The sequence below is a fragment of the Amphiprion ocellaris genome, chromosome 4, assembly GCF_022539595.1.
Source record: "Amphiprion ocellaris isolate individual 3 ecotype Okinawa chromosome 4, ASM2253959v1, whole genome shotgun sequence".
Lineage (NCBI taxonomy): Eukaryota > Metazoa > Chordata > Actinopteri > Pomacentridae > Amphiprion > Amphiprion ocellaris.
In genome coordinates this window covers 30,032,808-30,056,935 of record NC_072769.1, presented here as the reverse complement: position 1 = coordinate 30,056,935, position 24,128 = coordinate 30,032,808, and the positions used below count along the sequence as shown (strand labels likewise).

Sequence of the window (24,128 nt, the reverse complement as noted above, 5' to 3'; positions counted from 1 at the left end):
AATCTCGCGAGAGTAGCCACTTGTTTAGAATTCCCGAAAGATGGCGGCGGCGCCTCCAGATGAGGCTAGCCTGCAGTCTCGCATCAGTAAGTCTTCATACATTACTATGGCAGGTTAAGTTTTGAACGGTAATGTTAGCCGACGCACTGCTAAGGGATACTGAGGTATATCCTCATTTTGAATTTTACTCTGTCGCGAGTAGCTTTCTCCCCAGGGAACAGATTTGTGAAAATGTCATCAAATGCAAAAGTGCAGTTGGCGATCAGGAACAAATAGTCAAATATTGTATCACCTTTGATGTGTTGCGTTTTCATTTTGAGGTCACGCTGCGTTTACTGTCGACAGTTCGAGTTTGTTAATGTTATTATAACGTGACATTTGGATTTTAGAATCCTAATAGCATTCAGCTCAATGCTAACAAAATCAAGGAGCTAGTTAGCTGTTTCCTTGATGACCAAGTCCAGACAGTTGCTATCCCCAAACCAGGAACCTTGCAGCGCTTCTGCTATCATCTGACACAGGATTCAGTCACATTTTGTTCCTAAATACAAGTGTCTCTGTAAGGAAGCAAGTGTATTTATATAGTAGCTTGTCTTACACCTAGGTTATTTAAAGTGCTTTGCATGCAAAACTAAACAAGTAAAATCGAACATGCCAAATATACAAAACTAAATGCAGCAGGATGAAATGCTGTTAATTAATTTATATAAATCAAAAATAGTCCAGATGTGTTTAATAAAGTGCACGCAGATTTTTACTGAATAATGAAAACTGATTGAATGAAAACAGCAGATAAGTCAAAGGCAAGATAAATACAAACATATGTACCTTATTATATAAAACCGAATAATTCAAAGTATTGAAAAAACTATTTTAAAAATGGCTAGACTCTGGGAAAATCTAAGTTTCAAGGGGAGCTGGTTTAGGCAGTGATCACCATAACTATTTCACCATGTCAGGTCCCAACTCGTACAGATCAGAGGCGCCTACCAGGCTTTAGCAAACATATAACCTCTATTTGTTAGGCCTTGACCTTTGAGGGACTTGAAGACAATGATTAGAACCTCAAATTCAATGTAATATTTAACTAGAAACCATTGCAAGGGTCTAAAAAGTGCAGGAAAGTGTTCATTCTTCTTGGTGTATGTCAGTTTTGTAGCAGTAGCGTTTTGGATGCGTTGCAAATGTCAAATGGTCATATTTGGGTGATCAGTAAGGCCATTGTCCACTTCTACAAATGATAAAAGTATAAATTAATCCAACCTTCCTTCTTTATTGCCAGATAGAATTAGTTCAGTCTCGTCTTTATTTAGCTGAAAGAAATTTAGTTGCATCCAATTATTTCCTTCCTCAAGACAAAGCAAGTGTTTATGACCAACTGCACCAAATTAGACAGCTGAGAGTTTACATAATTCAAACAGTCAGAGGCCACAAATGTTGTCCAGTATGATAAACACACATTCAGCATCAGATTTCACAAATTTATACAAAACAGCCCAAATTAAAGAGAGTGAGGATCCTTATATTTGGGATTTTCAATTCAAAAATCCACAGACATGCCAAGGATGTATCGTAAATGCAGAATTATAGCACAGTTTATGTGTTTTTTTTTTTTTTTGTTGCTGTTGTACAGATAAAGCCACCAATCCTCTGAACAAGGAGACTGACTGGGACAGTATCAAGGGATTTTGTGATCAGCTCGACAATGAACCAGAAGGGTAAGCGGATGATGAATGATGACAATACATGTACTAACTTGATTTCAAAATCAAACAGCTGCAAAACCTTTTAAGCTTGTCACTACATTAAAGGTTAAAATTTGTTTTTCATCAGTCCTCAGCTTGCAACCAGACTTCTGGCCCACAAAATCCAATCTCCCCAGGAGTGGGAGGCAATGCAAGCGCTTATGGTAAGACTTGCATGCAGTGCAGATAAACCTCCAGTCATCATGTGTGTGTAATGTGGTTAACAAGTGTAAAGGTCTGCAGAGCGGCACATTGCCAGTAAAAGCTTGTATGTAAAATTAACAACCTTTGAACGATTTCCAGGTTCTTGAGACGTGCATGAAGAACTGTGGGAAGCGATTTCACAGTGAAGTGGCAAAGTTTCGCTTTCTCAATGAACTCATCAAAGTGGTCTCGCCCAAGGTAAGGTACTAAATCCTGTCATACTAGTTTGGGTGCCACTTAATATCCATGAGAATGTTTTTTTTTTTAATTTTGGGGATTCAGAGTTTCTAATCTATTGAAAACATGAACTATGCCTGTAATCACAAAAGAGCTGATAGCATACTGGAAGCACTGATACACAAGATGCTTGTTGCCAGTTCAATGGAACATGTAGCTTGTGCTGTAACAATGAGAATCCCCATCCCTGTTCTTATAGCTAGGTATCAGTATCATGAACCACAAAGAAGGATGTAACACCTTGTTTCAGAAGTAACTTTCTCCTTAGAAAATGTTAATGTTGGTGTCATTTATCAAAGAATACTGGCATTTTTATTGAATAATGGCTACCCTTTACACTCTCTGTAGTATTTGGGAGCCCGGGCTCCAGAACCGGTGAAGAAGAAGGTTTTAGAAATGATGTACAGCTGGACGGTGAGGCTGCCAAATGAGACCAAGATAGCAGACGCGTATCAGATGCTGAAAAAACAGGGTGAGTTTGATGACTGACCACTAAGACAAAGAACAGGCTCTTTAACTTGATGGTTTTCTTATGTTCTTTATGGTTCCATGAATGGTGTGTTTTTCCACATATTCACCATCCAGGGGTTTTAAATGTTCTTGTTCCCCTTTTTCACTTCTAATGTGTTTTGTGGTTCCCCATACTGTGCTTGTTTGAACAACTACGTAGGTAGTATCAGTTCTCCTTTTAGCACAAGAGACAAATGTCCTTAGTCATGCTTCTTTAAAATCTAGTGTGATCTCCAAAATGGATTTTCCAGGATTGTGTAAGAGACATATTTGTGGCACTCTCATTTCTGGATGTTTCTTTCACTGTACTGCTTGAATTTGGCGTTAGAGAAGTTTCAAGTACAGCATTAAAGCAGCAGTGTCACTTACGTCATGGACAGCACTGAGTCATAGGTGACCCAGATTCTGTAACTGTGATCTATAAACAGTGTAAATACATAAAACAGAAGCGGTGCTATTGATGGACGTTGTATTTATGTAAGGTTAATAGACATCCTTGTTTTTTCCAGGCATTGTCAAACAGGATCCTGTGCTTCCTGATGACAAGCCCCTCCCTCCCCCTGCACCTAGAGCCAAAAGTGCCATCTTTGAGGATGAGGAGAAATCTAAGGTATGGAATATGAGAGATCAAGATGCAAGAGTCTCATCAGACAGACTTGATGGATTTGTATACTGTCATTAATTTCCTAAATACTGTCCTAAGATGGGAAATTGGTATTCGTACAATCTGCACTTGCTGAGATTAATGGAAAATATCCCATTAAATCATGTGAAGTGAAACTCCTGGGAAAATTATGGAGGTTCCAGCAGTTTGAAAATACTCTTCCTCTTTCCTTTCCTCTCCCTCTTGTGTCTTATCCTGTTTTTGTAGACGCTGTCTCGCTTACTGAACAGCACACACCCTGAAGATTTAAGAGCAGCAAACAAGCTCATTAAGGAAATGGTTCAAGAGGTGAGTCAGTGGCTTTGTTCAACACGTGGTTTACGGTATGCTCACATATGTATATGTACCATTTGTATGAAATACATGCTGTGCACTCAGTGATGTGAAGCACTGATGTAGAGGCGAGTATCCAATTAATATTCATAGCTGTAATCAGTCAAACATCAGAATTAAGACTCTACAATAAACAATTGATGTCTACGATCTTGAAACCAATTGCTAAGTATGATCAACATGTCTTGTAGATTATTAAAATGTTAACCCACTTTACCTTCATATATTGTGGTATTATCATGATAAAGCTATAACAATACCATTATTTTTCATGTAATTTCTGTGCTACTGACCTCAATGAGCAAATTAAGTCAGGAAGAGAAGCAACAATGCTGCATTTTTACGCTTTAGAATTTCTTTTGATCCCAGGAACTATGAGGGCCTATCAGTCTTTTTTTTTTTTTCCTAGGACCAAAAGCGAGTGGAGAAAGTATCAAAAAGAGTGAACGCCATCCAGGAGGTGAAGGAGAGTGTCAGCCTGCTGAACCAGCTGCTGGAGGGCTACAGCAAGGAGAGCTGCTCCCAGAGCAACCAGGAGCTCATTAAGGTTTGTGGAGCTCAGCACTTTAAAAGGAGCTGCAGCTACAGCTCCTGCCGGTTCCTCTCAGTGGAGGGGCAGTTTTATTGTTTTAACATGTCTCCAATTGCAGGACCTTTACCAGCGCTGTGAGAAAATGAGGCCTACGCTCTTCCGATTAGCAAGTGATACAGAGGATAATGATGAAGCTTTAGGTAAGTTTGGTAGTATGTTGTGTTAAAACAGAAATCATTCCATGGGATCATTCTTTATGATGGGGTTTGAAACCTGCTTTGGTGTTTGCTAATTAGTTTTGTTCTTGCAGCGGATATCTTGCAGGCCAATGACAGCTTGACACAGGTCATCAATCTGTACAGACAGCTGGTAAAGGGGGAGGAGGTGACAAAAGATGACATAACTGTGCCCTCACAACCAGGTAGGTGCATGTGTCTGTTTTCCAAATCAGTTAGAGCTGCAGTAGGCACTATTTTTTTGCCAATGGGCAAAAGTTCCACAATGACCTTTCAACATGTAACTCAAGTGGTCTTAGAGGAAACTAGACTGCTGCACTTCCTCTTGTGTTTGGTTCTGGGTGTTGAACATTTATCCCATGAAAGGATAGTTCAATCTTGAAGACACTGATTCCCGACTTGCTACCAGGGACAGGTGATAGGTGAGCAGCTTCTATGACAGGTCTGACACCATTGTGTCTGAATGAGAAACTTATTGTAAAGTGCTTTGTAGAACCAGGTTTAAAAGGCACTATTTAAGTGTGGACTACTCAAATGATGAATAGGTTAGCTATAAACATCCTTTATATGCACCAAAGCAGCCAGCAGGTATCATTTTCTGGTTACATTTTGACTCTGTGGTATCGTTATCTTGTCAACGATTAACTACACAACACATCTTGATCACTCTGACACATCCATGTTTCCTTTCATGTCGCACCTCCTCCCATCAGTCAAATGCTTTTTGTTCATTTAAGACATTGCCGCTGCTTGTCACCACTTGTCCTTGCTGTAGATAAAGGAGCACACCCAGTAGTTGGCTGAATGAGTGAGGCAGGGGACTTTCTCAGTTCTGTCGGATTTGAGTCCGATCAGATCAGAAGCTGAAAATTAATCTTGACTTTGAGCTGGAGTATTTTTGCATGTTTGAAGCATGTTCATATGCTTGCAGTTACCCACACAGAGAGGGCAGAGCTGCAGGGAATAGCTGTATTTTGAAATCCTTTCCTTTTTTCTTTTGCCTTTTCCACATCTTTGCCTACTGCAGCTTTAACTGGCATCCATCAGTGTTTACTTTAGTTCTCCTACCATTTCTGTAGACCTTGACTTGACATAGCCATTTTTCTTCAAATCAGGGAGCAGTAGTTCAGCACTTGTAGACCTGACGGGAATTACCATTTCAGCCGATGCAGCACCGTCCAACCCAGAGACCTCCAACCTGCAGACTCTGACTCAGAACTTGGGCGTGAGCCTCCTGGATGATGAACTCATGTCACTGGGTAAGCAGGAAAATCTCATCTGGTTTGTAAAAATGAAAGACAGATGACTAAGCTTAACCTTTTAAACAAGCCAAAAAGTACAAGCCAGCAGCTCAGTCTTGTGCCTTATTTCCACAAGGCAGCATGTGGTTGCTCTCGTCAGCTGGCTGGCTGTAACGAGGCATCTCCAGAGGCAGGCCACATCTGGCTTGACCTCAAACAACCTTTAAACATAAACCCTGACATAATCTGTTTGTTTTAAATTTAAATCCAGCATTTCTTTGAAAGATTACAGTGTTATAATCTTAAAAATTGGAATAACCCATAATATAACCATTTGTTGTTTCTTTCCTTTCAGGACTGAATGTAACAGAAAACTGTGACTCTCAGAACTCTTTCCAGGTGCGAAGTAAGATAATACTGTCTATATGCACAGAATCTGAAAATCTTCCAACTTTTCTACAGAAACCCATATTAAGACAAACACCGGCCATTGGAATAATTTGAAATATGCTACATTCATTCAGTTTCACACCATAAATACTGTAACTCTGTGTTTGTTCACTCAGTCGGCAGAGATCACAGAATCATCTGCTCCATCAGTGCCAGCTGCAGTGTTGCTGCCAGCTGTTGTCCGAACACCACACACTGCACCAGCAGGGGGCTCCGCTGCTCCTCCTAAAGCCATGGAAGAGCTTGATTTGCTGGGAAAGACATTGTTGCAGCAGTCCCTACCTCCAGAGAGCCAGCAGGTCAAATGGTAAGTGGAGGATAAAGAGTTAATAGCATAAAAGTTGTCTGATGGAAGGAAATTAGGAAGTCACTTGTAAAGGGAAGTTATGTTTTGAACACTCTTTAGTTAAACGTGCACACAGCTAACGTGACTATTGTGTCTTGTTCTTCGCTATGCAGGGATAAGCTGCAGCCTCAGTCTAGAGTCACTTTACGAGATCTCCAAACTAAGTCCACCACCAACTCTAAACCCGCTCCTCCTGCAGCCACCACCACGTCTGGTCCTGCTTCTGCTCCCCGACCGACGTCCAGCCAGCCAGAGCAGCCTGATGCTCTTCTCCTTTCCAATCTTAGTCTGACAGTTGTTGAAAAAAGCTCTTTACCTGCCGCTGATCCCTATGAAAGCATCTCTCTAGCTGATGTTACAGTGCCTCTGGAATCAATCAAACCTAGTAAGCACAAGCACCAAATTCGACCTGCAGGGAGTGGGAATATTCAGTTATTCCTTATTTTGTCAGGACTTTACATCATATGTGTCTCATTTATTTCAGGCACCTTGTTACCAGTGACTGTATTCGACAAACATAGTCTTCGTGTTTTGTTCACCTTTGCCCGCGACTGTCCTCCGTCGAGACCTGATGTGCTGGTGGTGATCATCTCCATGCTGTCCTCAGCCCCGATTCCAGTCACCAACATCCGCTTCCAGGCAGCTGTTCCCAAAGTAGGTGCACGTTTCCTGCCAGACATACTGATCGTCATTCCCAGATTTTGCAAGTTGAACATCTACCTGCTCAGTTTACGACTTTCAACCAGCTAAAAAATCAGATTTCTTGACTGTCATTAGTTGCGGATGTCAGTTGCTGCTTAGGCTTTCGTGTGTTTATGGTTTTGCATTGTTTAGGTGATGAAAGTAAAGCTGCAGCCTCCCACCAGTACTGATCTACCGGCCTTTAATCCCATCCTGCCTCCAGCTGCCATCACACAGATTTTGCTGTTGGCAAACCCTCTTAAGGTACTAAACATCTACTGCTACATCACTCATACGTCATGCTCTGTCAGAGTCTGCTCCAGATCAGGATGGTTGGTTTTTTAATGTTGGTTTCTACTATTATATTTTACTTCACTGCGCACGTTTACCTTAGAAATTACCTTATAGAAGTTCAGATTTATCACATTTAGTTTCCACTGATCTACAGTAGGTGGATGTTCACAGTAGCTTTGCAACAAATAATTATTTTAGTCTATCAGTACTGTCTTTCTGTTCAACTTTAAGCCAGCTAAATGCTTAAAACTGATACTTTAAAAGTGCTGAGGTGGTGACGAATTCTGCCACCGCTGAATGTTGCTTTTGTTAGTTTGCAAGAAAACTCTGCAGAGCATCTTAAAGCAGCCACTGAGATCCATCCAGCATCAGTGATTAGAGGTTTCTCTCTTCTTGCATTTCAGGAAAAAGTGCGTTTGCGGTACAAACTAACTTTCAACCTGGGGGACAAATCTCACGATGAATCTGCCGATGTCGACCAGTTCCCACCTCCAAGCACTTGGGGGAACCTTTAGGGAGAAGGACCAGCCTCCCGTCATCTGATCTGCTGCTTCCTTTACATTTAGGTTGAAGTTGTCCGTCAGCACTGGCCGAGGCAAGACGACCTCGTCACACTTTTCTCCGGTTTGGAAATACAGACATGAGAGCAGTTGTGGGAACCAGCTTCTACCTTGTGCCTTTCCATCGTTACTCGATCATGTCCATATTCCTGAGTGTTGTCGCTACTTTCTCCTCTTCCAACAATCAGTCCAGCGCAGTGATATACAGTCGACTTTCAGAAACATTCAATCCAGTGAATTTTTGGAAAACAAGTTGAGCCTTTAAAAAACTGAAAGTGGGAATTTATTCGTACTGCTAAACAAATCCCATGTCATGTGAATCACATACAACAGCTGGTCTTTTTTGTTGTTTTTTAAGAAAGCTATTTCTACCATTGGATTCAAAATGCTGCAACGTTCACCTGCACATTAGAGTTGTCACAGTTTGTTTTGTTGCAACAAACCATTTTCTGTCGGTCAGTAGAGCTTCTCTGCTTCTCCTTCTCAAGTGATATTTTAAAAATGCAGTTCATGACAGTATATTAGTCTATTTAACTTCACAGAATTTAAATTGGCAGATGAACTGATGAATTTGCTCATTGCTGCAGCACAACTTAATCATTTGCAGGAAGAGATGCAGTGGTATCATTCTCTACTTACTAGCAAACCACTTCCCCTTTAAACCAACGCTGGTGATGTTTGTAAAACACAGCTGGAAATAATGAAACTGAGTAATTCCCACATCTGAAATCATTGTAGTGGGTTTCTCCTTGAGTAACCAAATTATCCAGAGAGCACAAATATTGAATCGGTATATAATTTTTAAGAGTCATCTGGATTTTAATATGTTTGAATAAATTACGGTTAGGTGGCGTGTGTGTCTAGGCTGTAATAAAAGGCCTTTTTCACAGCAGATATGTTGACACGGCATGACAGGAAAAGCACAGGCGTTCCAAAAAACATTGACAATGACTTTGTTGTACATTGTGAGGGTGAAAGTAGCCATTCATTCACTCCATTTAACGCTGTGCTTTTCCTGCTGTGACATGACACAAGGCCGAACAATGAAGGGCATCTAATCTTTGCCCCTTTACTTTTTATTTCTGTACTTTTCTGTTATCAAAAGATCGGGACACTTTTTTTTTTTTTACATTATGTTTCACTCAGGATATTAATTTGGAGATTTTTTTTCTTACACAACCTACAATTACATGCACTTATTTTGTTAAAATTTTGCACATGAAATCATTTCCTTTTTCTGTACATTTGTCTTTTTGTCATTTTCTGCCTTTCTACTGTTGATTGACCCAAAGAGGGACATGTGAAGTCCTGAGTTGACGTCACTGACATCTGGTTTGATTCTACCACATGTGCCTGAGATGAAACGTTTTGCTTTTCTTTTGCTCTGTACATATATGTATACTAATGACTTGATCCTTGTTTTCATGTGTTCATGTCCTTACCAGAAAAGACTCAAATGGTGTTACTGAATCATTCTAATATCCATAAGTTGATTGGATCATGGGTCTACAAGCATAAAGACTAAAATAAAATGAGACTGGAGGCAGACTGATTCTGAAATACATGTGCAACTCCAGATGTGTGGAAGTGCAGCGGGGATAGAGCTGGGAAGCCGGTGAGATTCCATTTTTTCGTCATGAGGGATCAATTTAGGACCCACTGAGCAATATTGATTCGGCTTACTTGAAAGCATGCGTTAACTTTCATGCGGTTTACCAACCCATAACGGACCATCATTGCCATTTACCATATCTTTAAGCAAAGCTAAATGCGCTATAAATAAGCTGTTCTGGTTTATTTACCAACCTCTAGGAGTAGCAGGAAGAAAGCAATAATGAAGAAAAATTAATGACTCTACTTCAAATTTTGTTGTAAATAATACAGATTTGAATGTTATGTACTGTAAATATACATTCAGAGAGTTCTGTAACAGATTTCCCTATAATATTCATACTGTGCAAATCCAGAGAAAAGCAAATTTGCCTTATTGTCAACACAATAACTACATCTCCTTCATAGTGTGTTCCTCATTAGGATGTGCAGCAGTGAATTTTATATCAGTGCTGCCTGGCTTCATCTGGAGGACAGGTAGAAAAGATGGGAGGATCTAGCTTAAGGTATTCCATCTTACCCAGCGTCCTTTCTACAACCACGAAATCACCCAAAAATGATCCCCATGTCATGTTTGGGTCGAGCTACATTGCATTGCAAGTTCCACTCCGTCATACCAATCCAAATTCTGTCTTTAAATTAAATAACTGCTACACTGACGTTTACAGCTGTCACTGTGCATGCAATGCTGTGCTTGTAACCCTTGTCCAGTTATAGAAGAAGTGAATCCCACTGGACTTCCCACATTATCTAGGCCTAGCAACAACCAAAAAACAGCTATCTATAGGGCCTAAAAACATCAAACTTTAGACCCAAAATGTCAATCAACTAGGCAAAATCCCAATTTTTCAGACTGACAGAAATAAAAAGTGTTGACATCTGAAACAGTGTGAATGTCAGTATATAAATACCTGTACAGATGTTTTTCTGAGGGAAGGAAAGACTTTTCCATTTGTGTTCCCACTGTAAATAAAAGCATTGTGCCATTATGCATATTTACCAATAAAAGTACACATGTACATACTGCTGGGTACAAACTGAGAATGTACTACAAATGTGTATTTAAAGCAAATAAAGTCATTTGTACAGGGACGTCAATTGATGTATAAATCTGATTAATAATTAGCAAAGTAGAAAATGCAGCTTTGATAAGTTTAAGAAAACACTGTAAAAAGAACACAATGACAGGAAACAAGCAAAAAAGTAAGATTTAGTAAATAATCTTGACGTTAAAAGAATATTTTAGCTGTGACTCGCAACAGGACAGAAAAAGTAAAAGGCATGCATGATAAAAATGTATCTCAATCATTAGTGAAACACACCAACAAATCTAAATAAGTGGTTGAATGATATGAAAACTACTGGACAGAAGATTCATCAAACTGTATCCATTGCTTAGGCATTTAGAAGAACAAACCTAAAAATCAGTGCAATAAATCTACGTTTCTTGCCAAAATCCAAGTTTCTCAAACTCAAAAGTTTAATCTTGAACAAAGTTAGAGGAAGATATGAGTCTGGAATGTGATTGTACCTACTGCATTTCATTTTCCCTGAAAGAACAACACTCTCAACCAAAGACCACTGAGGCAGTCAGTCTAAAAGCGTTTGCACTCAAACCAAATCCTAATGCAGCTGACAACTAACAGCTTAAACTGAGAAGCAGTGTGGGGGTCAATATTTAAATTTATTTTACCTATTTACTCAGTGTAAAAAGTAATTGGTAACACTACTTGTTACATTACTATAAAAACTTTGCCTGAGATGCGTTATCACCTAATTGCCACTTAGAACCTTAAAAAATGTCAACCCTGCAGTACAAAGCTATATCCCAATATGGAGGACATACACAAGATTTTTCCTTTAGGCTCTTTAATAAAGTATTACCACAAAACCAGTAGCAAAGTTGGTGAAAACCAGCCCAAAGAGTAAACAAGGTTCGACTGCATGTTCAAGAGAGTCAAAGTGGCACTGCCAGTAGACTACACTGCTTCAAAAGAAAAGCAGTAACTAACTGTATATGGTAATGCCTTACATTACTGTGTCACAGACAAATGCAGTGTAGTTGCATTATCCTTTATGCTGCTAGAGAGGAATAACAAACTGGACAAATCTAATGTAGCATTTGATTGGAATGAAAACACTAGAAAATTGTTCCTCCATGGTGCATTGTTGAGAGCAACTTTGGACGGTGACAATCTAGATTGAAAAAAAAAAGGACAATATTTCTAGATTTCCTTTTCTACATCCCTTATCTAAATCCCTCATGTTGGGCATATTAAAAAGTACAAAACAAATACAAAATATAAGCTCCTACCTCCTTAGATATATGCCTTTTCAAATCCCTGGCTCTTTTGGAGATAAGAATAAAAACAAAGTTACATTGTAAAACACAGTAAGTAGCACAAATTAAATCAGTGCCTGTTTATTCTACTTTCGGGGTGGCGGCACACCTGGAGGAGTAGGAGGAGGAGACACGAAAGGGTATGGCGGTTGCCCCATGAAGCCCATGAGTGGAGGCTGTGGTGGAGCAAACTGCTGAGCCATCAGAGGCTGCGGCCCCCCTGACGGTGGAGGAGGAGGAGGAGGAGCCTGGCCAAACTGACCCTGCGGCTGGCTGGACTGACCAGGACCTCCACCGCCACCTCCAGAGTGGCCTCCACCCCGGGAGTTATAGCCGCCACCACTGCTGCTGTAGCTCTGGTAGTGATCTGAGCCCGAGTTGTAGCTGTTTCTGTGATCCCTACTTCTGTCCCTGTAGGAGGAAGAGGAACGGTCTCCGTCACGGCTGTTGCGACTGTCACGGTTGAAGCTGCTGCGGCCATCTTTGCTGCCGCCGCCTGAACGCATGCGCCGATCGCACTCCTCCTGATACATCAGGTTAGGGTTGCTGGAGTTGCTGCCACGGTAACGCATTCTGCCACCTGAGAAGCAACAAATACAAAATCAGCATTTCTGTTTCTCCTATCTATAAGCAAGCATGCTTCTTTGTGATATAAGAGACAGAAACAATCCTCCTTACCACCTCCTCCTCCACGACCAGAGTCCACGAGCTGAAGCAGTTTAGGATTTATGGCTTGCCGGGCCTCCTCCAAAACACGGACAAGGTCTCGGGCCTGTCGCAGGTTTCCTGGTGTGAAGAAGGTGTAGGCAGTGCCTTTGTTGGTACTGCGGGCCGTACGTCCAATACGATGGACATAATCCTCGGAGGAGCTAGGATAGTCATAGTTGATGACGAACTTGACATCTTCCACATCTTTTGGTTAAAGCGCAATTCATTTTCAGGCATAGGGGGGAAGGGAAAGAAAGATGAGAATCTCAAGAAGGGAAAAGGCTTCTGGAGAAAAATGTATTTTCTATTAGTCCACTTTAATGTCTATAAATTGATTATATGTGTTCTCACATTTAAATATATTCATCTTGCATTATTAGTAGGATATCTTAACAGAGTAACTTACCTGCTTTTTCAGTCACCTTGCAAAAATCCACTCATCTGGAGATTTATTTTAGCAATTTAAATCACATTCAGTTATAACTCAAAGTGACTTCAAAGTTTCATACTCACATCAGATATTGTGAGTATCACAGTGAGGTGTAAAGAAACCATGTTGAGGGTTTGTAATCTTTACACCAATGTGATTACCGATCAAAATGTGTGAGGAGTCTGTTTCTCATTACAGAAGACGTGGGGCTCTGACAGCACTGCTGATCAATAAGTCTCCCTTTTCCCCTCCATCATGATGAAAGGAAGCCACTTAATCAACCACAACCTACTGCATAACAATGTGCCGTGATAGAAAACTGCTTCTCTTTTGACGACAATATGAGCACAAAGGCAGTACGTGGATGTACGGTGAGCTCATGGAGTTAAGACAAAGGGGTGCTGAGGTACTTACCCCCTTCATGTTGTTTTTACAAAGGTAGTCAGTCCCCCCTGATCAGTCCTGGTTCACTGGGAGGGGCTGAGGGAGAGGGACTCGTCCCTCACCTTCTGCTCACACCAGCAACGTCAGACGGGAGCAGAACCGTTAAACCTCAAGAGACACACACACACACACACACACAACGGCTGGTTCTGTTGCTCTCACGCCGCATTGCAGGACCCTCCTCAGACTCTGGCCAGGACTGGATCCATGCGAGCCCGTCTAACTCTCTCTCCCCTGTCTGTCTGCTTTTTTGGGGCGGATCGCTGGGCAGACAAACAGGAACCTCAGGCTGCTCCCAAGGAAGGCTCGTTGGATTTACAAACTCTGACAATACTGGGCAGGGGGGATCTTATTTTGCCAAGGAGACAAAAGAGGGGCTTTAATCCCTCTAAAACTAACAAAGCTCCTACTTTAACGTGACTGAGGGGGCAGTGACAGCAGCGCAGACTGTTAGAGCTGCCGTGTGCTGCCAAACCCTGAGAGGAGAAGAGGGGAAAAGAGAACAAGGATACAGTCATAGAAATTTTGGCAAGTTAATACACTTCACTTATCCCCCCTTCTCAGATTATCCTCGCAACAAATTAGATGTCAAACTAGGTATCCTGTTGTATCGGTGGACTTAACACAACTCAGCTGTCATTGTTCTACACATATGCTTCTGCAACATAACAAACATAACAAAATGTATTATTTTGCAGAATAATATAAATGTCACAACGTATTTAGTGTGTGGAGAAAAGTGTAATATGAGTAACTTCATCAGTAAATTTGTACTGACACCACAAAGGAGACATGAGAAAAGCTGCGCAGGAGCTTCTGCCCCACACAGCCTTCCTTTCAGGCAGCGTGCCAAAGAGCCCCGCTTGAAGGAAGCTTTTTAACTGCAGTAACAAGAAACAGACTATAAACCCAGTGGACCACAACACCTGCAGACTCCACACTGGAGGCGACAGTCCATAAGGCTGTCAGGTTATAAAAATAAGAGGGGTGTTGTGTTGATTTATTTCACTGCACTAAATTATTTCATATTCTATCTTCTGTATGTTTTCATGCTTGTGATCAACAGCGCTACTGCATATTGCACCTGCTGTATAATAAAAAAATTCTTAGTATGAGTTCCTGTATTAAATCTGCTATAACATCACCTGAAAATATTCAAAAAAGACAATTCTGCAGGAAATATTTTTTTTTCATTCCCGTATGATGGTTTGATTTATATTGGCCACTTTTAATTAAAGGTTGTTCTCAAGCTTGTCTGTTATAGCTGATCTACTAAATAATATACTTACCTAAAGGTCAAAACCATTTGCTAAACAGAAGCCCAGTTCTAGTTGAACCTATGAACTATGCTGACTGTTTACTTGTGTTATTCTATTGTTTAAAATATACTATTATTATGAAAAAATATTAATATAAGAACAATCCAGAAAGAGGAGAAGAGAAAATTATATGTGAGATTGTGCAGTGTTAACAGCATGTGTGAGGAGACATACCCAGACCACGAGAAGCAACATCAGTAGCAATCAGAATGGGGGCTTTGCCACTGCGAAATTCTGCAGAATTTAATAAATTACAGAATGTGTAACATTAACACTCCTACTTATTAACAAATAGTTGACATAAGCAGGAAAATGACCTAACACAAAGAAAGAAGAAAGTGCGATTGTTGTATAAGATGTATTCTTACCTGTGAGCACCCAGTCTCTTTCTGGCTGGCTCTTGTCTCCATGGATACACATGGCTGGCCATCTAGAAAACCAAACCACAATAAAGATCAGTTCACACGCTGAATACTGTCTATCAAATATTTACATGATTAATCTTGAAAATATTGTCATCATATCATAGCATGCAATTATTCCTCACCCATCACGCCTCATCCTCCTTGTAAGATCATCACAACGTTTCTTAGTCTCCACAAAGATGATTGTTTTATTCTCCTTTTCAGCCATTATCTCCTCCATCAGCTGAATAAGTCTGTTGACAGGGAAGCAAATTGTCACGGATTAAATTACTAAGCTCAGTTTTAATGGTGTGAAAGGATAAGCACCTGCTCTGTGACACCACTGCAGCAGTTAATCAGAAGATCTTCATATATTGTCATTTTACCGATCAATTATCCCACCAGCCGTCCTTACTTGTTGTCCTTTTCTGTCTCCACGCAGACATCGACTATCTGCAGGATGTTGTGGTTAGCACTGAGCTCCAGAGCGCCAACATTAATCTGGACATAGTCCCTCAGGAAGTCCTCGGCAAGTTGCCGAACCTCCTTTGGCCAAGTTGCACTCCACATCAGAGTCTGTCTGTCAGGCTAAGAGAAACAGAGGGAGAACAAAATCAGCTGATTTAACTAGTAAACACTTCTCTTTGAATGAGGCCCTAACTGAGCCTTAATCTTACCCTGATCTGTTCAACTATCTTACGAATTTGCGGTTCAAAACCCATGTCCAACATGCGGTCAGCCTCATCCAGCACAAGGTAGGTGCAGCGGCGCAGGTTGGTCTTCCCTGCCTCCAAGAAGTCGATGAGGCGGCCAGGTGTGGCGATGCAGATCTCAACACCTGCAGTCATAGAAGATCACCATGTCAATAAAAGGAACAATTAATATATATAATATATATCAGATTCTCAAACAGAACAGCAGTCATATAGTGACTGTCAACTGATTATTTATGTGCAACACAGAGAGATAAAATATGTTTTATATTTTTATGTTTTATTTATTTTTAAAATGGAACAGTTCATATTAATGAACATTGACACGTAAATATGAGAGATTATAGCAATACAGCTAATTTCCATCTCCAGTCCCATTACGAGGTTAAAAATAATAAATTACAAATAGCATAATACCATAACTGAACAAAGACATACAAAAAAGAAAAACAAGCAACAAGCAATAACACATAGCGCACACAAACCAACAAAAGCTGGGGGACCAAGGCAAGCTACCAAGCAATAATTAATTAACAAATACCAGGCAGCAGTTGTGAATGCTACACAGGTTCAAAGGATGGCAAAAACTGAATATGGTATTGTTTTTCATACAACCACTTTAGATGATCGAACCACATTGAATAATCCATTGCATGTGCCCATCAATAACTATACCTACCCCTCTCAAGATCTCGAATCTGTGGTCCTTTGGGAGCTCCACCATACACACAGGTGCTTTTGATACGGGAAGACTTTCCATAGTCATATGCAACCTGCTGAACCTGCTGGGCCAGCTCTCTGGTTGGAGCGAGAACCAGACACTATGAAGACAGAAAGAATGGGAATGAGAGAGGTTTTCAGACTAATTGTACGCCCACACAAGGATTGCATAACTTAGATAAAAGACTCATGTCTAACATCACAACACATATGATGCACTTACTATCGGGCCATCTCCTCTCTCCAGATAGGGCTGGTGATTGATGTGTACAATAGCAGGAAGAAGATACTGCAAGGAATAAAAAGACTATTAGATTGTGTGTCAGGAATACTAATTAATGCTCATTTTAAAAACACAGAATTTAGCCTCTGAATTATCTAAAATCTGTCTTACAGTTGTCCTGCTGTTAGTGAGATGCATTTGTTATTGACTTGTGTTTTATTTCTGTTAGAGTTTATGTATTTCTATTCAGATTATATTTTTGGTGACATGTTCTACATAAAACTATTATTATAAATGAACTGTTCCCAAAAGAGTCCAAAATATATCATTAAACATGTAGTATGATAGAAAGGAATCCTTACAGCCAGCGTCTTTCCAGAGCCAGTCTGTGCAATTCCCACCATGTCCTTGCCACTCAGGGCCACAGGGAATCCCTGAGCCTGGATCGCTGTTGGCTCCTTGAAATTCTGCTGCATCAACACATCCATCACATACTCTGCCAGAAAAACAAAGGACATAACACAACAGTCTCATTGTTGGGCTCATACTTTAGGAAGAATTGAGGGGGAAATCTTTTATCCTTGTAAATATTTCTCTTGTCTGTGTGAAACACATTTTTACTGACATTGCAACTGGTCATTTAGATTAGTTACTGTTTAAATCTACCATATAATTGGCTTGAAAACAAACGGTGTAATTTTCTGGCTTCTATATGTTTGGCTGAGTCAAAGAATAACATCACAGTATTTGCTAATGTTAGATTATTTGCATCATTATTATAGTTTGTGTGATGTGTGGTTGACTGACGAGGAAACTGTGCATGGTGAAAAGCAGTGACAGCCTTTGGACAACCAGAGCCTCTGACGGTGATCTCCTTTTTTCGGCGAAACTCTTCCATCTCATACTGGATTTTTTTTTTTTTTTTTTAAAAGAGAGAGAAAAAAACATAGAAGTGAACATGGCAAATAAACAACTAACTTCTGGAGCAATTACATTGTTCTTGCAAAGAATTATAAACATTGCGAGGTATGACATCAGGAAGGACTTTGCTGAATGTGCCTTTATTTGTTGCTTTATGATTCAGTTTTTCTGACAGCAATAACATATATTTTACTAATAATATTAACTATTTGCTTATGTTTTCAACTTATTATATCGTGGATTTACTTGAGTCATGCGTTGGACATCAGGGTGTTCAGTGTAGAAGTTCTTCTCAAATTTTGGCAGCTCGTCCAGGTTCCACCTCTTCTTGCGGAGACGCTCACCTGGATTTCCAAACTTCATTGGTGGGGGTCCGCCACGACCGCTCATGGCCCCAAACCGTGGCCTGAGAGTTAAGGGTTAAGAGATAAAGAATGCTGTGAAGTTGGCAGAGCAAACTGAGGTTGTGTAATGTATATTTGTGACATGTTTGCTTTGTCATGCCAGTCACTGATGGCTATATCAACACTACATTCACCAAGGATGTGATGATAATTTTGTCGTCTTTTTGTTTGTTTCTGATCAGCATATTTATGGCTTACTCCAAATGGCCAGATTTCATTGCATTGTTGCATTATCGTTTACTATAAATAACTAAACTAAAACATTTGCATTTCCAAAGCCATGGTTCACCTCTATCGCCATCAGGTGGTCAATATTTACTGGTTAAAATTAGTATTTTGCGTTATGTTGTGGCCAAACAGCCTGACTGGTATATTGCTGACAGCATGACCTTTACCCTGGAGCCACTCAATTTTAGGCGACTGCTGCACTTATAGAAATGCTATGTTACTGGTAAGACAGTGCAATGTTTACTGAAAAAGTAACACCAAGCTGTACAGAGTCTAGAGCATTTACGGGGCGCTTTTCTTCTTCCGTGTTGCTTTTACCTTCATTTTAGATTCAAAACAGTCATAGGCTTGGCTCAAACTTGCTGCCGTGCCCAAATATTATGTAACACCAATTCTGCGCTTAAAATGCATGTCTTGTTTCGACATACTAGCATGAAAACCTACCTATCTCGCCCACGGTCTCGGTCTCTGTCTCCATAGGAGGAACCTCCTCTCATGTTGGCGAAAAAACACTGTTATCCTCTCCGCTGTTTTTAGCAACGTTAGCTTTAACGTTCGACAGTTCGATTTGTTTACGCTGTGCCTTGGAATAACTTGCAAAATAAACGCAGTTTACGATATTCCAAAGTAAAGCTTGAAAATGTATAATATTAGACGATAATTTGGCTTTAAACTGGGTTTGTTAAACAATTGTTGTGTGCGTCACAGAGATAAACTGCCGCTGCTCCTATCTTCCCTGCCCCCGTCACCGACCGACGTACCTTCAGCTACAATGTTTACGTAGCGACGTTACGACAGGAGGGTCGTTACATACGCGATTTCACTAAGTCCAAATGGTGAATATGATTTGTGTCGCCAGAAACAGCGAAAACTGTTAGTCTCTTTTGTGGTGAAAAAAAACGGTCTAAATTTTAAACACTTTTCAGAGATGAAAGTTAAAATGTTATTAAACACATCTTCAACTATTTACACACGATACTTCACAAATAACAAGAATATAAGGAGTCTGTAACGCACCAGTAGGTGGCGATAAAGCACCGCCTGTTTCAATATAAGGCGACGAAGAAGACACCTCCAGGAAGCCGAAACAGACGAATAGGGCTCCCTGTGCGTAATGAGAGCATAGGCGATATAATATATAGTAGTAGTATGATAACCCGCTGACTTTGAAGTGGACCTCGTTTAAGGAAATGCCTTTGTTAATTCAGAATAGAGGATTTGATCGCATAAGCTCGACGGCGGAACTGTTCGACAAAAACCCACATTTACAGGTTTGTGTCCTGAAAGTGTGGCGCGGCTACATTTAGCTTACCAAGAAGCTTTCCTCATCAGCTAACTGCACTCTGCTCTAATTACTTTATGACAGACTGGCAGATAATGCTGTGACGAAGCAGCAACAGCAGTGTTATAGATTTATTTATTTTTTATTTTATTTTTATTTTTTTTACATGTGCAGGAGGCCTGTGCAACTAATAGTAACGTCCGTTCATGTGTCCTAAATCAAACTTACAACGAATTAAAAAATGGAAATAAGAAAGAGTAACAAGTGGTAGCTGTCTTAAATGAGAAAACCTTGAGACTTCTATCAACTCTTGTCTGGTCTTTAAATGGGATATTGTTTTTCTTATTGGTTTGTTTTCTCTCTCTGATGGGGATTATATGCTAACTTTACATTTCCATGACAGCAAGCAAGTCAAGTAGTAATAAGACTAATCAAATTCCAAAGTTTACAACCACCAAATAAAAACAGTTATTGTAATACTTTATATATTTTTTATTTATTTGCCAAGGACTGTTCTTAGACATAAAACTACTGAGAAAAGAGATGTATTGTACCAGATTTAATTACTAGCTCATTTCCATCTGCGCCCACTGGACAAGTAGGCACAATATTAAGTCTAAAACGAAAATACATATCCAAGATAGATAGATAGATAGATAGATACTTTATTAATCCCTAGGGAATTCAAGATAATATGATCAAACATACATACACAGACTAACAATCTCATCCCCTCACATACACACCCATAAAACGCACACATGCAGTATAGATACTATAATGTTGGTCTCAAGTGTGTCTGCATCGATGTTACAAATCCACAACATTTTTGTAAAATTAAACATTTTACTGTCATGCAACAGGAAAATGCAAGAACATTTCGCTCCAAGCCACTTGTTGATGTCGATCCAAAGTGCCTTTTGTACGTCCAACAAAGGGAGTTTGCTGCAACAACACCAGCAGATAGTAAGTGAAGCTGCATTATGGAAACAGGTCATATAGTGGCAGTCATATGTGTAATAAAGCCCCTGCGCTCTATGATCTAGGTCGGTTGCTTTGTACTGCACATTTATGCAATATGCAAGGAAGGCCGGATCACAGCACAACACTTACACACTGTTTTGGCATAAAATTTTACAACAACTTTAAATATTACCTAAATTAAAATTTGGATTTGGTGACAGCCCCTCAGAATAGAAGGGAAAAGGCATTCACATTTTGTACTGATGCATCGATTTATGTCAAATAAGGTAACACAAATTCATTGCCTTACTGTGTGCAGACCAGTCATTACTCATGTCATGTTTGTTCCTTCTCCAAGGACCCATACTGATCCAGGAAATACGTTAGAAGCTTCAGTAATGCAGCATAACTGCACAGCAGGTTTTCCTTCATCAGGGATAGTTATGAGCATGACTCTGCTTGTTCTTAGTGGGACTGTTTGTTACAACAGTAAACATTTGTTTCCCTGTTAGTAACCATGTGGAACACAGCAATAACGTACTTTGTTGTTCAATTTTTCACAGATTGCGTTTCGGTCATTGGATCGGATGATGCCACCACCTGCCATTTGGTTGTGCTGCGACACACCGGTAACATTTATCTTATTAGATTTATGCCGAGTGCCTAATTCGTCCTTGTAGGAACTTTTAAATGCCTGCACTGCTATAACATTTATTATTCCTTAGGAAGTGGTGCAGTTTGCCTCGCTCACTGCGATGGTTCCAGCACTTGGTCTGAAGTCCCGCTCCTTGTGAAAGCTGTCACATCACTGAGTACTGTCTGCAAGGAGGGCAGGTACGGCAAACAGCATGATGTCCAAATGCACACAGTAAAAGTGCATGTTGCTCAGTTTGAGCATTCTGTTCACATTTTTTTTTACAGTTTCTTTTCTTTCTATTTTGTAGACTTGAGCTTCATCTTGTCGGGGGATTTAATGATGATTCAAAAACATCCCACAAACTCAGCCTTAACATACTGGGTATAGTCTGATGAAATCACCACATGTCACACTGCAATAGTATGCTGACAGTTTTTGAGCTTTGTAAAACTTAAATCACTCATTTTCACTTTACAGCAGCATTCCAGAAACAGAAAGAGGATATTCATCTGGAAACATGCTGCATTACAGGTACCTTGATATCAATTTAAAATTATTTTATTTTGTTCGGAAATAAGCTACCAGCCAAGCCTTTATTTAATTAACCTTTTTGCTGTTGTAGAAATGAATGACATTGTTGTTGACGGAAGACACAAACCTGTATTATATGGAATAGGTAAGTGATAAATATGCTCCCTACAAGGAGAAATGTACTGCTTTCATGCTACATGACTATCAGCATACTACATCTTTGTTTGATGCTGCACAGGCGTAAATGTTAAAACAGGGGAGGTGTTTCCTGCCTCATTCACTTATAAGGGACCTGCAGAGGAGCTGCGATCAGCACGGACCTTCACAGGTGGACAGGTACTCCAGAATATGAAACATTTTCGGCATTAAATATTTTTCATTTTCACTTTGCAGACACAGTCTCATTATTAGGATATGGAGAAAAATTGTGCACAGATTATTAATACTACACTGGTTGTCCCTTGTAGATGGCTGACATATACGACTCAAGTAAGGGACTTGTTAAAATCGGACCATGCAAGTGGTCTCCGAATCTGGATAATGCCACAAAATGGTTGTCACAAAATGATGACACAATTTTAAAGGTAATATTCTCTGTTAGTAACTGCCTTTTAAGGATGATCTGCACTTCTTCATCAAACAGCTTTATGAGGACACAGACACTTGGCAAATTATTAACAAAGCACTTTTTGACTTTGACTCTGGTGTATCTGTCTCCTATCACAGTACCTATCCACCTCTCCGATGGCTGAGCCACCGCACTTTGTCCAACACATGAAATCCACCATCCAGTTCCTTTTAGAACACCCTGATTCTGACAGCCTGTTCCCCGGGGGTCAGCCACAGCTCTACCATCGGACTGAGAGGGGGGACTGGGAGAGGGCTAGCCAGTCATAGAGGACGACCTCTCTCTGAACGTAAACATGGGATCTGACTGTTTTTGCCTCTGCGCTCAATGGATGCACTGTGACCCCTCTCACCCAATATTCATTTTGTCTTAACATGGAAGGTATTCCTGACCAGACTTTACATCATTTGAATAGCTCTCCTGACTCATCTGGCTGGTCCAGTAGAGCAAACAGAGAAGGTGATTGTCTTTATGCCTGTAACAGTTTATGTCCACTCTTATGAGGTGGCATGAAGTCTGCACTCTACATCACCTGCTGTGTTTCAGTAAGTTGGAGTTAATGTCCTTCTCTGTTTTGTCTTACTGTATGTTCAGTTAAAGACAATTTATAAATTTTTTTTTATAGCTGTAGCTGTAGCTATAGCTGTAGTATATGGGCTATATATATATATATATATATAATATATATATATATATATATATATATATATATATATATATATATATATATATATATATATATATATATATATATATATATATATATATATAGCCCATATACTACAGCTGATTTTTCAAAGTTCAGTTTATACTTGTAGTGTTAAAATGGACTTGGCCTTTGATTGTCACTTACTGTTGTGCTACAAAGTCTGACTCGAAAGCTAAACATGAAAGCTGATGTTGTGAATAGGAGCAAGGAATTCTATGAAGTACAGAAAAACATTTAACATTTCCTAATGACCTCAGAGATTGACAGGTAGACTGTAGAAAAACAATCTATAAACATATGCTTTGGAAATCTATGCATGATCTGTAGTTTATGGGCAACAACTTGTACATAAAAACATGTATATTGCTCTTCAGCATCGAGCTTGACCTACTGGAAAAGTTCCAGATGGGAAATCTGCTGCAGCAACGATGAACATTTATTTTGGCACTTTGTTTCAAACCGAAAACAAACCGAATGCCAAATACAAACTCTGAATTGCTAAATAGCTGAACAAAGTTTATTTTCCGCTACAAAAGCCCCTTCCTGATGAGAGTGAAATATGATCTAGTCTATGTAATGCTGTACACTTGGCTATGAATGTGTATATTTCAGGAACTGCATGTGTGCATATGTATCGTGAATCTCCAGCAAAGGGTGACATGGTTTATTGTTGAATGAAACAAAGTAAGATTTTCACTAGTTTTACCTATTTTGAAACTGCTCAAATGAAAAATATGGCCTTTTCATCAGTTGTGTTACTTGAGAGGTTGTAATGTGCTTAAAGCATTCAGTGTAACTCGTCGCAACTTGTGAAGATAATGTACCTGTTGCTAAATAAATTGTCAAATCTGTTTCAATATGTGTGCACTGGGTTTTGTA

At 39.9% G+C, this 24,128-nt stretch overlaps 3 protein-coding genes across 4 annotated transcripts; 2 read left to right on the top strand and 1 right to left on the bottom strand.

Annotated features, from left to right (window-relative positions):
* Positions 1 to 13: 13 nt before the first annotated feature.
* LOC111581293 (ADP-ribosylation factor-binding protein GGA1-like) lies at positions 14 to 9,581 on the top strand. The gene is made up of 17 exons (XM_023289416.3): positions 14 to 86; positions 1,634 to 1,718; positions 1,834 to 1,909; positions 2,049 to 2,147; positions 2,535 to 2,658; positions 3,206 to 3,306; positions 3,568 to 3,648; positions 4,103 to 4,240; positions 4,344 to 4,425; positions 4,536 to 4,646; positions 5,577 to 5,720; positions 6,058 to 6,101; positions 6,269 to 6,459; positions 6,612 to 6,883; positions 6,983 to 7,152; positions 7,333 to 7,443; positions 7,878 to 9,581. The coding sequence occupies exons 1-17, from the start codon at positions 41 to 43 to the stop codon at positions 7,986 to 7,988; spliced, it is 1,986 nt and encodes a 661-aa protein (XP_023145184.1). The 5' UTR covers positions 14 to 40; the 3' UTR covers positions 7,989 to 9,581.
* Positions 8,287 to 19,261, bottom strand: LOC111581294 (probable ATP-dependent RNA helicase DDX17). 2 transcript variants are annotated; one of them, XR_002747241.3, is made up of 14 exons: positions 18,944 to 19,261; positions 18,114 to 18,273; positions 17,754 to 17,850; positions 17,309 to 17,442; positions 16,947 to 17,012; positions 16,683 to 16,824; positions 15,968 to 16,128; positions 15,706 to 15,878; positions 15,434 to 15,544; positions 15,255 to 15,316; positions 15,061 to 15,120; positions 12,664 to 12,897; positions 11,959 to 12,565; positions 8,287 to 10,607 (listed from the first exon to the last, which is right to left on the bottom strand). XR_002747241.3 is itself a non-coding variant. In XM_023289417.3 (13 exons), exons 1-13 carry the CDS (start codon positions 18,994 to 18,996, stop codon positions 12,072 to 12,074), a joined length of 1,947 nt encoding a protein of 648 aa, XP_023145185.1. In that variant the 5' UTR covers positions 18,997 to 19,261; the 3' UTR covers positions 10,666 to 12,071. The 2 variants fall into 2 exon arrangements, 1 of the variants encoding a protein (XP_023145185.1); XM_023289417.3 differs by lacking the exon at positions 8,287 to 10,607 and having other exon boundaries at positions 10,666 to 12,565.
* Positions 19,262 to 19,572: 311 nt separating this feature from the next.
* ntan1 (N-terminal asparagine amidase) lies at positions 19,573 to 23,194 on the top strand. Its single transcript, XM_023289434.3, has 10 exons — positions 19,573 to 19,770; positions 20,645 to 20,747; positions 21,308 to 21,373; positions 21,470 to 21,578; positions 21,689 to 21,762; positions 21,859 to 21,912; positions 22,004 to 22,057; positions 22,151 to 22,248; positions 22,380 to 22,496; positions 22,639 to 23,194. Exons 1-10 carry the CDS (start codon positions 19,690 to 19,692, stop codon positions 22,807 to 22,809), a joined length of 927 nt encoding a protein of 308 aa, XP_023145202.2. The 5' UTR covers positions 19,573 to 19,689; the 3' UTR covers positions 22,810 to 23,194.
* The last annotated feature ends 934 nt before the right edge of the window (positions 23,195 to 24,128 follow it).